The sequence below is a fragment of the Brachyhypopomus gauderio genome, chromosome 21 (genome assembly GCF_052324685.1).
Source record: "Brachyhypopomus gauderio isolate BG-103 chromosome 21, BGAUD_0.2, whole genome shotgun sequence".
NCBI lineage: Eukaryota > Metazoa > Chordata > Actinopteri > Gymnotiformes > Hypopomidae > Brachyhypopomus > Brachyhypopomus gauderio.
In genome coordinates this window covers 6,615,813-6,628,312 of record NC_135231.1, presented here as the reverse complement: position 1 = coordinate 6,628,312, position 12,500 = coordinate 6,615,813, and the positions used below count along the sequence as shown (strand labels likewise).

General features: G+C 52.9%; 1 protein-coding gene across 1 annotated transcript in view; it reads left to right on the top strand.

Moving 5' to 3' along the window:
• Nucleotides 1-12,500, top strand: part of lrp1ab (low density lipoprotein receptor-related protein 1Ab) — an 83,853-nt gene that overhangs the window by 37,455 nt on the left and 33,898 nt on the right. Inside the window, exons 8-28 of the mRNA XM_076984098.1 lie at nucleotides 507-669; nucleotides 1,486-1,708; nucleotides 2,406-2,595; nucleotides 2,761-2,904; nucleotides 3,022-3,258; nucleotides 3,369-3,549; nucleotides 3,702-3,924; nucleotides 4,042-4,231; nucleotides 4,626-4,754; nucleotides 5,044-5,184; nucleotides 5,408-5,533; nucleotides 5,644-5,760; nucleotides 5,864-5,944; nucleotides 6,160-6,327; nucleotides 7,552-7,734; nucleotides 8,141-8,338; nucleotides 8,726-8,971; nucleotides 9,526-9,723; nucleotides 11,281-11,485; nucleotides 11,930-12,094; nucleotides 12,223-12,476. Coding sequence (XP_076840213.1) covers nucleotides 507-669; nucleotides 1,486-1,708; nucleotides 2,406-2,595; nucleotides 2,761-2,904; nucleotides 3,022-3,258; nucleotides 3,369-3,549; nucleotides 3,702-3,924; nucleotides 4,042-4,231; nucleotides 4,626-4,754; nucleotides 5,044-5,184; nucleotides 5,408-5,533; nucleotides 5,644-5,760; nucleotides 5,864-5,944; nucleotides 6,160-6,327; nucleotides 7,552-7,734; nucleotides 8,141-8,338; nucleotides 8,726-8,971; nucleotides 9,526-9,723; nucleotides 11,281-11,485; nucleotides 11,930-12,094; nucleotides 12,223-12,476 — 3,762 coding nt within the window. The remainder of the gene's footprint in view (nucleotides 1-506; nucleotides 670-1,485; nucleotides 1,709-2,405; nucleotides 2,596-2,760; nucleotides 2,905-3,021; nucleotides 3,259-3,368; nucleotides 3,550-3,701; nucleotides 3,925-4,041; nucleotides 4,232-4,625; nucleotides 4,755-5,043; nucleotides 5,185-5,407; nucleotides 5,534-5,643; nucleotides 5,761-5,863; nucleotides 5,945-6,159; nucleotides 6,328-7,551; nucleotides 7,735-8,140; nucleotides 8,339-8,725; nucleotides 8,972-9,525; nucleotides 9,724-11,280; nucleotides 11,486-11,929; nucleotides 12,095-12,222; nucleotides 12,477-12,500) is intronic.

Sequence of the window (12,500 nt, the reverse complement as noted above, 5' to 3'; positions counted from 1 at the left end):
CGTCTCTCTCCTCTCCTTCTCACGTCTCTCTCCTCTCCTTCTCACGTCTCTCTCCTCTCCTTCTCACATCTCTCTCCTCTCCTTCTCACATCTCTCTCCTCTCCTTCTCACGTCTCCTCTCCTTCTCACGTCTCTCTCCTCTCCTTCTCACGTCTCTCTTCTCTCCTTCTCACGTCTCTCTCCTCTCCTTCTCACGTCTCTCTTCTCTCCTTCTCACGTCTCTCTCCTCTCCTTCTCACGTCTCTCTCCTCTCCTTCTCACTTCTCTCTTCTCTCCTTCTCACATCTCTCTCCTCTCCTTCTCACGTCTCTCTCCTCTCCTTCTCACGTCTCTCTCCTCTCCTTCTCACGTCTCTCTTCTTTCCTTCTCACGTCTCTCTCCTCTCCTTCTCACGTCTCTCTCCTCTCCTTCTCACATCTCTCTCCTCTCCTTCTCACGTCTCTCTCCTCTCCTTCTCACGTCTCTCTCCTCTCCTTCTCACGTCTCTCTTCTCTCATTGCCCATAGATGTGGAGCAAATGGCCATCGACTGGCTTACTGGGAACTTCTACTTTGTTGATGACGTGGACGACCGCATCTTTGTGTGCACCCAAGACGGCTCCACCTGCGTCATCCTGCTGGACCTGGAGCTCTACAACCCCAAAGGCATCGCGCTGGACCCAGCCATGGGGTGAGCACTGCCCCCTCCTGCCTCCTAACACCGCTAGCTCTCAAACACGGCTGCACCATAGTGCCTCTAACATTATATAGTAACTCTATCACTACTTATTGTGACCGATGCACATCTTTCTCAATATTAAAACCCAGTGAAGTGAGCCTTGATGTGACGAGGTTACAGACGCTTAAATGACGCAGTTGAGATGGGTCGGCATGCGGCAGGACAAGCAGCAGATATCGTTAGAGGATTCAGATCCATATTGCAGCCTTCTGCAGGGCTGGTTTCACAAAGGCCAATATTCAGGCCCGGATGCCTAACTGATGCCATTAAGGAGGAATCAGCTTGCACGGCTGGTGAAGTTGCGTGCTCTCCTGCTGATGTTCATGTGGACGCACATGTGGCCACAAGCCTGCTTGCCGATTATCGCTGACTCTGAGATAGTTTTGTTCCTGCTGTTTCCCTTCCTGTTGTATCACTTCCCTTAAAAGACCATCTGTCCAAATCATGGTCTTCAGAAGTTCAATAGCAGCTTAGATCTTAATTTGCAGTTTAACCCCAGCATGGACGGGTTTTTCTTCCACACTGGAAGAGCGCGTAGCCTCGGGGTGTTCCCACGCAGCTCACACCCCACAACGCCCCTCAACGTTTCAGCACGGCGGAAACGCTGCCCCTGGCTGTCTGGAGCTCGAGCATTTGGTTGGGTGGTACCGCCACAACACTGAACCAGTCCAGCCAGAAAGGAGAAGTTGTATACATGGAAAGCCAGTCATGAGCAGTTCTCTTCTCTTCTCTCTCTCTCTCTCTCTCTCCCTCTCTCTCTGTCTGTAGGAAGATGTTCTTCACCGACTATGGCCAGATCCCTAAGGTGGAGCGCTGTGACATGGATGGGCAGAACCGTACTAAGCTCGTCGACAGCAAAATCGTCTTCCCGCACGGCATCACCCTGGACCTGGTCAGCAGGCTGGTCTACTGGGCCGACGCCTACCTGGACTACATCGAGGTGGTGGACTACGAGGGCAAGAACAGACACACCATCATACAGGGCCTGCTGGTCAGTCCAAGTGGTCTCTCACCCCCGACACCTGCCTGTGCCAGAACACTGACTGTTGACACTGGATTGTTCAAATCAGTAGATGTACATACACACGCAGGCACAGATGCGTAGACATAGACACTGAATCAGCTCGGTTGCAACCTGCTCACTGTCCCTCATTCCATCGACCATCTGTACGTATCTCTGCTGACCTTTGCTCTGTTAGTTCTTTCAATATTGGGCAAGCACACAGTGTCACACCATGCGTACTGTTCCCAGAAGTAAGTAATTAGTCATAAATCATAAGTCTGGGCCCGTCATCCAGCGGGCTGAAGATAGCAGCCCAGCTGACCCTGAGCTGGACGAGCTCCAACAACATATAGAAAGAAATATCTGGGTAGATGGTTCTTAGCAGGTTTCCTGTCTTTAGATACCATGCCTGCAATCTACTGTGCCTGCCATCAGAATGTGCTCTCTGAACACTTTTATGATTTTAAAATGGGGTTTAAAAAGGGGGTTGGACTCATTATTGCTCAATTCTCAATCCAAGACCACTGCTCAAATGTGTCAGCTGGCTCCTCACTCTAGTACTTTGCAGGCATTTTGCTTGCAGAGCTGATGAAGCAAGTGTGTGTGTGTGTGTGTGTGTGTGTGTGTGTGTGTGTGCGCGCGTGCGCGTGTGCGTGCATGTGTGTTTGCGTGTCTGTTTCATCAGATTGAGCACCTGTACAGTCTCACAGTGTTCGAAAACTACCTGTACGCGACCAACTCGGACAACGCCAACCTGCAGCCCAAGACCAGCGTGATCCGCGTGAACCGTTTCAACAGCTCCGAGTTCCAGGTGGTGACGCGCGTGGACAAGGGTGGAGCTTTGCACGTCTACCACCAAAGACGCCAGCCAGCGGGTACGGCAGCTTCTCACCACAACTGCCAGAACTTTAATCTCAGTCCCTTCTGACCCCTTTTTCCAGAAAGCAATTAGATGCGTTAAGTGTAGTGTGGTGGGCAGGTCCCAGGGGAACCTGCCAGGCCTGTTGTGTTATTGATGTCCTGTCTGTGGGCGTCTGCAGTGCGCAGTCACGCCTGTGCTCCGGACCAGTTCGGCAAAGCGGGCGGCTGCTCCGACATCTGCCTGCTGGCCAACAGCCACAAGAGCCGGACCTGCCGCTGCCGCTCGGGTTTCAGCCTGGGGAGTGACGGCAAGTCCTGCAAAAGTGAGTAGTGCCTCCTCCCACCTCCTCCTGCTCCCCTCTCTTTCCTCTGCCCCCCCCCCCCCTCCCCCCGTGGCGTTTCACACCCCTGACCGTGCGTTGGGTTTGCTGGGTCCTCAGAGCCGGAGCACGAGCTGTTCCTGCTGTACGGTAAGGGTCGTCCGGGGGTCATCCGGGGCATGGACCTGCACGCCCGGGTGTACGACGAGCACATCATACCCATCGAGAACCTGAACAACCCGCGAGCTCTGGACTTCCACGCCGAGACGGAGTTCATCTACTTTAGCGACGCCACCACCTACACCATCGGCAGGCAGAAGATCGACGGCACGGAGAGGGACATCATCGTGAAGAAAGGTGAGGCCAGAACGTGTCAATGTTCTAACATATGATTTCTATTCTCTCTGGGTTTTCATGTGGCTCGGAGGAACAGAAGTGCGTCACTCCAACTCTCCATCTTCCTGTAGGAATCCATACTGTCGAGGGCATAGCCGTGGACTGGATGGGTCAGAACTTGTACTGGACCGATGATGGACCAGAAAAGACCATCAGCGTGGCCAAGCTAGAGAAAGCCTCCCAGACTCGCAAGATTCTCATTGAGGGCAAGATGACCCACCCACGTGCCATCGTTGTGGACCCCATGCACGGGTACCTTACGTCTGTTCAATTGCCTGTTCCAATATGCCATACGTAGACTTCCTGGGGTGCAGATTAGACGTGTTCATCACAAGACCTCAACCCAAGATCAGTGAGAGGTTGCGTGTATGGTCAGGTCATGACTAACGTGTGTTGTGTGTCAGTATGATGTACTGGAGTGACTGGCAGGAGGATTCTCGTGACGCCAACCGCGGCAGTATCAGGAAGGCTTGGATGGATGGATCCAACGACGGAATCCTCATCACCTCCAAGAACATGTTGTGGCCCAACGGCCTGAGCCTGGATATTCAGCAGGGCCTGCTCTACTGGGTGGATGCCTACTACGACCGCATTGAGGTGGTGTTGCTCAATACCACAGAGCGCAAGGTGAGAGGACTTAGCGTGTGTGCCTCTGGGATTATTGCTGGGGGGGAAAAAAAACGTGCAAATGATGACAAGAGCGCAAAACCCATCATCTTTCTGCGCTGTCGTCTCATTGGCTAGACGGTGTACGAGGGTCAGGAGCTGAGCCACCCGTTTGGCCTGTGCCACTACAAGAACTTCCTTTTCTGGAACGAGTATCGCATCGGGAGCATCTATAAGCTGGACCTGACCACCAAGAAGGTCACCCTGCTGCGCACCGAACGCCCGCCCATCTTCGAGATCCGCACCTATGACGCCCAACAGCAGCAAAGTACGGAGCGCTCTGAGTGTTTCGTTGTTTGTTTGAGCTCGCTCCGACGGTTGATTAATCTCTGCTCTCATGCGTTTGTTTTAATGCACGCTATACTTCAGATGACACAGCTAAACATCGCTAATGCATCAGAAACTGTTTGCCATAAGACCTTTTGGACTACTAACGTTCTACAGTAGGCTCAGTGGTTCAATTAACAGTGGAATTATTTTCCAAAAGAATAAAGCAGCTGTAATTCCTACACATTTGTCATTTTTATTTGATAACTGTAAAAGGCTGTCCTTTTAAAATTGCCTAATTAAAAAGCTAGTTTTGTTTTGTCCAAGCAAGGCTTTTAAGATACAGTGCCTCATCTTTAGGTCTGCTTTTGGTGTGTGTGTGTGTACACTTGCAGTCATCGGCCACAACGCATGCCGGGCCAGTAACGGCGGCTGTAGCAGCCTGTGTCTTCTCACGCCAGTGGGCCGAACCTGCGCGTGTGCTGACGACCAGACCCTGGACGTGGACAACAAGACCTGCAAAGGTAAGCAGCGTTCCTCTCGGGCCCCGCGGCGTTCCTCTGGGGCCTGCGGCGTTCCTCTCGGGCCCCACGGCGTTCCTCTCGGGCCCCACGGCGTTCCTCTCGGGCCCCGCGGCGTTCCTCTCGGGCCCCGCGGCGTTCCTCTCGGGCCCCACGGCGTTCCTCTCGGCCCCCGCGGCGTTCCTCTCGGGCCCCGCGGCGTTCCTCTCGACCCCCGCGGCGTTCCTCTCGGGCCGCTCCGCTCTCTCTCGGCCAGCGCGGCAGGCTGAGCGAGTGTCTTGGTTCTCCACAGTCAACCCCTCCTACATGCCGCCGCCCCAGTGCCAGCCGGGGGAGTTCGCCTGCAAGAACAACCGCTGCATCCAGGAGCGCTGGAAGTGTGACGGAGACAACGACTGCCTGGACAACAGCGACGAGGCGCCCGAGCTGTGTGGTGAGTCGTTCCCTACCTGGAATACGGGTGTGGAGAATCGCCAAGAGCTACACGTATACACGCCAGGAGCTAGAAACTCGCTCCAGATCAAATAAATATTATACGCAGATGATTTAAATAGTAGAAGCGTAACAAAAGGTGGCTTGTGAGTGGATCGGTTTAATGGCAGTATGGAGAACAAAGCGAAGCGTTGTGTAAGTCTGCGACGCGTTCCCCCCGCCAGACCAGCACACCTGTCCCGCCGACCGCTTCAAGTGTCAGAACAACCGCTGCATCCCCACGCGGTGGTTGTGCGACGGTGACAACGACTGTGGCAACGACGAGGACGAGTCCAACAGCACCTGCTCAGGTACAACCCGCCGGAACCGTGAATTTAATCGCCGTGACTACTGACGCCAGAGTCGGTCGGAGAAGCGGGTGGCGTCGGTGGTTGACGTTGGCGTCTTGTCTCCCGCCCAGCGCGCACGTGCCCTCCCAACCAATACCCCTGCGCCAGCGGACGCTGCATCCCCCTGTCCTGGACCTGCGACCTGGACGATGACTGCGGGGACCGCTCGGACGAGCCCGCCTCCTGTGGTCAGCCTCCCTCTTCTCGCCGTCCGTCGTGGTGTGCCGGCGAGCCGTTTAGCCGCGCGGCCGGGTAAACTCTTCATCTTCCTCTTCCTCTCTCGCCCTCCAGCCTACCCCACCTGCTTCCCGCTCACCCAGTTCACCTGCGCCAATGGACGCTGCATCAACGTCAACTGGCGCTGCGATAACGGTGAGCCTCTCCGGGTCCTCACAGGAAACTTTCTCGAAGTTACATTTTACATCCGTTACATTTGACGAATAAACGTCAAATAAAATTTAGAGCTTAAGGCATGAAAATAAAAGGCGTGTGTATGTGTATGTTTATGTGTGTGTGTGTGTGTGTGTGTGTGTGTGTGTGTGTGTGTGTGTGTGTGTGTGTGTGTGTGTGTGTGTGTGTGTGTTTAGACAATGACTGCGGTGACAACAGTGATGAGGCCGGCTGTAGTCACTCCTGCTCCAGTGTGCAGTTCAAATGCAACAGCGGCCGCTGCATCCCCGAGTACTGGACGTGTGACGGCGACAACGACTGCGGCGACAACAGCGACGAGAAGAGCGCCAACTGCACCAATCAAGGTGGGTTTACGCTCGCCCAGACGCCCTGCCCCCCACCGCCCAGACGCCCCGCCCCCCACCGCCCAGACAACCCATTCCAGAAATTTTTTTCTGCACCTGAAAATGGAGAATCTCTTCTCCTGTAATGTTTATCAGCTGTCCATCCAAGCCTTACCAGCTGATGGCTGAAGGCGTTTGGGAGGTGAAAAACGCACTTCAGTCCAGTACTCTGGCTACGCTGCTCTGCTCTGTGTGGAGGAGATTGTGCTTCAGCCTTATTCTGTGGTGCCATACGGAGGTGAACGCACCATACGGAGGTGACAGCACGTGCCGTACGGAGGTGATGGCGCTGTATGGAGGTGACCGCACGTGTCGTACGGAGGTGACCGTGCCATACGGGGGTGATTGTGGCGTACAGAGGTGACTGTGGGAGGTGACCGTGCCGTACGGAGGTGACCGTCCCGTAGGGTGGTGACCTCAAGCTGCTCGTCATGCTGCTTTTGTGGCTGTTTTGGGTGGGTGAGCTGAGCCCTGCTAGGCTCTTCGTCAGCTGGCGTAAATCATGATGCAGTCTTGTGCCGCAGAGGGCGAAACCACACTAAAGGCTCAGCGAGTGAATGTGTGTATGTGTGTGTGGGAGAGAGAGAGAGAGAGAGAGAGAGAGAGAGAGAGAGAGAGAGAGACACAATGACCCAGGGGAGGGCAGCATCAATAACTTTATGAAATTTTCGCTCCAAGGTTATTACAGAACAGCAGCAGGAACAGCAGTCATATAGCACTTTTTTCGGCATATAGCACTTTAAAACAAGTCTACAAAAAGATGTTCGTGAATAAGAGGCTAAATGGAAGTAATACAGCAAAAGCAAATTGTAGACACAAAAATGCAGTGGTGACAAACACAATACCATAAAGGTCACTTCAGGCAGGACGAGCCCAGAGTCACATTGTTCTCCGGCTCTGCTTGGCCGAGGTGCTCCGTGCGTCTCCACGGCCCGTCCTGCTCCTGAGACGTAGTGAGTCCCACACAGAACCACCAGTGTCTGCAGGCCTGGCTCAGACGGGTGTCTGGGAGCCGTTGGCCTGTCTCAGGTGTTTCTCCAGCGTGCGACATTAGCTCACTGCTCCGTCATGCCGGACTCTCCACACACCCCTTCACCTGCAGTGCCCACTACAACAACGCCAGCGACACGCTCTCAGACGGTTCGTTATACCCAAATCGCCTGTGTGTGTTTCCTCTACCTGTAGCCACGCGGCCCCCCGGAGGTTGCCACGGCGATGAGTTCCAATGCCGGATGGACGGTCTGTGTATCCCGCACCGATGGCGTTGTGATGGCGACACCGACTGCATGGACCTGAGTGACGAGAAACACTGTGACGGTGTGACGCACATGTGTGACCCCGCCGTCAAGTTCGCCTGCAAGGACTCGGGTTAGTCGCCCCGCTGTCCCGCTTAAATCAGTTGTTTTTCGTCTTTTCTTTATAAATCAATAGTTTTATTTATCTGTTGTAGCAACACTTTTATGTAAAGCACATTGAATTGCTGCAGTATACGAGATCTGCTGTAATACATAAACATGCCTTGTCCGGTGATGTGGTGATAGAGAGAGATGGTGTCTACTGCTCACTGGGCATTTTAGCACTGAGTGGAATATGAGTGATCAGAACTGACCTGAAGTCCCAGATACTGTCGCGATATCCACACGTCTCCCCAACATTGCAAAAAAGGTCACGTCGAGATGAATCTAAAAGGGTCATCCCTTTCTCTCTGTTCATCCTTCTTTCTTCCTCCCCATTTCTCCCTCTCTCTCTCTCCGTGGTGGTGGTTTTGTCCTAGCGCGGTGTATCAGTAGGGCGTGGGTGTGTGATGGAGATGGAGACTGCGAGGATAACTCCGACGAGGACGACTGCGAGGCCCTGGCGTGTAAGCTCTCCCACCACGTGTGCGCCAGCAACGACTCCATCTGCCTGCCCGCCGAAAAGCTCTGCGACGGCAGGGACGACTGCCCCGACGGCTCGGACGAGAAGCTCTGCGGTGAGGGAACGCACGACCGCAGCCGCCCGACCGCACACGCACCCACAGAACCGCAGCGGTCTGGCGCGGCGTCAGCACAGAACCTGAAACGAGCTGTCCGGGCTCTGTCACCGGGCCTCAGTGTTCACTTAATGTGTGCTTCAGCGACATAATGTGAGCTGTCAGTAGTAATGTGGCAAATGGGAAAGAATGAAAAGCACTGGAGTAAAAAGCAAGTCCCTTTCCTTCCGGAGACACCTGTCTTTTTTTTATTTATTTTTTGTCGCAGAAGGACCAATCGGTTCAAATTGTTATTTGTGCACATTTAACACATTAACGCCTCGGATGGATGGTAACGTTTTTCTCACGTGGGTCTCGCCTCTGTCTCGCGCCCCGCCGCTTCCACAGACCTGTGCTCGGCGGAGAACGGCGGCTGCAGCCACAACTGCACCATCGCCCCGGGCGAGGGCATCCTGTGCTCGTGCCCGCCGGGCATGGAGCTTCGGGCTGACAACAAGACGTGCCAGATCCAGAGCTTCTGCGCCAAGCACCTGAAGTGCAGCCAGCGCTGCGTCCAGGAGAAGACCACGGTGAAGTGTGACTGCTACGAAGGATGGGCCCTGGAACCAGACCACGACAGCTGCAAGAGCACCGGTGAGACAGACGGGGAGACGGGGAGACGGGGAGACGGGGAGGAGAAGAGGTGGAGATTGAATAGACTGAATGTGGAGACAGACATGCTGGCTGCGGGGGGGGGGGGGGGGGGGGGGGGGGGTTAAACAATTTGGAGCTTTAAACTGCACTACAGTACCATATCATACACTGTGCTGAGGTACTCTATTGTATTAGTTAGTCGGTGTGCAGGGGAGAGTGCACCAGTGCCTGAGTTTGTTCTTTCTCTTAGTTCGCCACCCTTTGCTGTGTTGAAGTGGTCTTTAAAAAGCGATTTATTCTGGCACACTTTAAATGAGCTCATCGACCGGCTAATAGAGTGCCGGCTCTGGCCGTGTTCGTTTTTGGGCTGTGGCTGGAACATGGGTGATGGTTTTAAGAGCACTTCAGTGCTTCAGCGTTTATTGGTCTTGGGCCATTAGGAGATTACCAGTTGCAGTCGGGTGGGTGGGGTTTTTAAGAGGAGTTGCCATGGATATCTTTTCCGTCTCACCGCTTTGCCCTGAGGTGTCCTGCACGCTCTCTCTGTGTTCTAGACCCTTTCAAGCCCTTCATCATCTTCTCCAACCGCCACGAGATTCGACGTATTGACCTTTATAAGGGCGAGTTCAGTGTGCTGGTGCCCAGTCTGAGGAACACCATCGCTCTGGACTTCCACCTCAACCAGAGCGCCCTCTACTGGACGGACGTGGTGGAGGACAAGATCTATCGGGGGAAGCTGTCTGAAAATGGAGGTGAGACACTGGTGCAGAGACGTCACCGAGCGTACGGGAGCAGAACCAGCAGGGGCACAACACGTTCTTTATTTTTATAGATTTTCTCCATGGCCCAAGTCACACTGCGCTGGTACATGGAGTGTAGAATACATCGTGTCACCGTGACCCTCTGATGGAAGGAAACTCGTTTCTCCAATTCACAGCCTGTCACAAAACTCACATCTCGCAATTCACATTCCACACAATAGCTCAGGGGAAAATTAAAATTGTTGCAGAGAAGTGTGTGTGTGTGTGTGTGTGTGTGTGTGTGTGTGTGTGTGTGTGTGTGTGTGTGTGTGTGTGTGTGTGTGTGTGTGTGTGTGTATGTATGTGTGTGTGTGTATGTGTGTGTGTGTATGTGTGTGTGTGTGTGTGTGTGTGCCTGTGTGTGTGAGAGCAAGAGTGCGGATGTGAGTGTGTGTGCACGGCTGTGGAAAACTGTACGGAAGTGTCAGACCTTCTCCCTCCCACACACACACACACACACACACACACACACACACACACACACACACACACCCACCCACGACACCCGCACAACCTTGCTGAACCCACACTGCAGATACAGTGTCCCACTCTGACATCCCAGATCTCGGAGCGCAGCAACAAAGAGGAGCTTCTCCCCTCTACTGCAGGGGTCAGGCTGCCTGGGCAACATCAGGCATGAGTCGAGTACCAGGCCTCTAATTACGGCTGTGTAGATGTCGACCAGTACTGCGCCCTCAACCAGAAACTGGGCTCAATGTGCCCGCTCACTTAATGGGAGAACAAAAAACCAGTGCAGAAGAGAAGCATGTTTTACAAAGAAAGAAGTTTGTTCACATAAATTAGTTTAGTGAGATGGAACAATAGATGATCACTCGATAGACTTGCCTGACACAACGTCAGAGCGCACCATACTGCACCATACCCCACCATACTGCACCATACCCCACCATACTGCACCATACCCCACCATACTGCACCATTCCTCACCATACTGCACCATTCCTCACCATACCTCACCATACTGCACCAAACCTCACCATACCCCACCATACTGCACCATACCCCACCATACTGCACAATACCTCACCATACCTCACCATATTGCACCATACTTCACCATACTGCACCATACCTCACCATACTGCACAATATCTCACCATACTGCACAATATCTCACCATACCTCACCATACTGCACAATATCTCACCATACTGCACAATATCTCACCATACTGCACAATACCATACCACCACTATACCACACCATACTGCAGATGTGCGGTTAGAACTGAAGGGTTTGTGTTAGAGTTGATCACCAAACAGGTCTCCTACTGTTAATGATAACATTGTTATTGTTATTGTGGTGTTTTTAATTGAGGAGGTGAATAAGGTGAATTAAAGCAGGTAAGTTACCAACTCAGACTCTGCACTTCAGCCCTGTAGGTCTGGAGATGGCGTGTCTGTTATGGTTCTACATTTATTCTGTCACGGGGGTCACTAAAGGTTCCTGACTGGATAAGAGAGGATGTGCTTGTGCTCTTTTGTCCAGCTCTGACCAGTTTCGAGGTGGTGATCCAGTATGGCCTGGCCACCCCAGAGGGTTTGGCTGTGGACTGGATCGCAGGGAACATCTACTGGGTGGAGAGCAACCTGGACCAGATTGAGGTGGCCAAGCTGGATGGTACCATGCGCACCACCCTACTTGCCGGAGAGGTGGAGCACCCCCGAGCCATCGCCCTCGACCCTCGAGACGGGTACGACACGGCACACACACTCTCTCTCTCTCTCTGTCTGTCTCACCTACACCTCCACACCATCATTACATAGAATATGCATAAACCGCACACACCTTTATCAGCTTATCTACTGGATCACTCTCTTCTGTGAGGACTTGGTCGTTTGTGTTATTAATTGCAGCTGTTATTAATTAATGTGTTATTAATTGCAGCTGTTATTAATTAATGTGTTATTAATTGCAGCTGTTATTAATTAGTGTTATTAATTGCAGCTGTTATTAATTAATGTGTTATTAATTGCAGCTGTTATTAATTAATGTGTTATTAATTGCAGCTGTTATTAATTAATGTGTTATTAATTAATGTGTTATTAATTAATGTGTTATTAATTGCAGCTGTTATTAATTAATGTGTTATTAATTAATGTGTTATTAATTAATGTGTTATTAATTGCTCTTCCAGGATCTTGTTCTGGACAGATTGGGACGCCAATTCTCCCAGGATAGAAGCTGCTTCCATGAGTGGAGATGGTCGTCGTACCATCCACAGAGAAACGGGGAACGGGGGCTGGCCCAACGGCCTCACCGTCGACTACCTGGAGCGTCGCATCCTGTGGATTGATGCAAGGTATACACACAATTTCACAGTGCCATCTACACACACACACACACACACACACACACACACACACACACAGACACAAGGTCCAACATGCTAAGTGTCCCGAACCCTCGTTAAAAGTCCGATCTTCCTAGGTCTGACGCCATCTATTCCGCCGCCTACGACGGTTCCGGCCTGATCGAAGTTCTTCGGGGGCACGAGTACCTGTCGCACCCCTTCGCCGTCACCATGTACGGGGGGGAGGTTTACTGGACGGACTGGCGCACCAACACGCTGGCCAAGGCTAACAAGTGGACGGGGCACAACGTGACGGTGGTCCAGAGGACCAACACGCAGCCCTTTGACCTGCAAGTGTTCCACCCGTCCAGACAGCCACAGGGTCAGTGCTGCCCCCTCCTGCACGGAGGTCTGA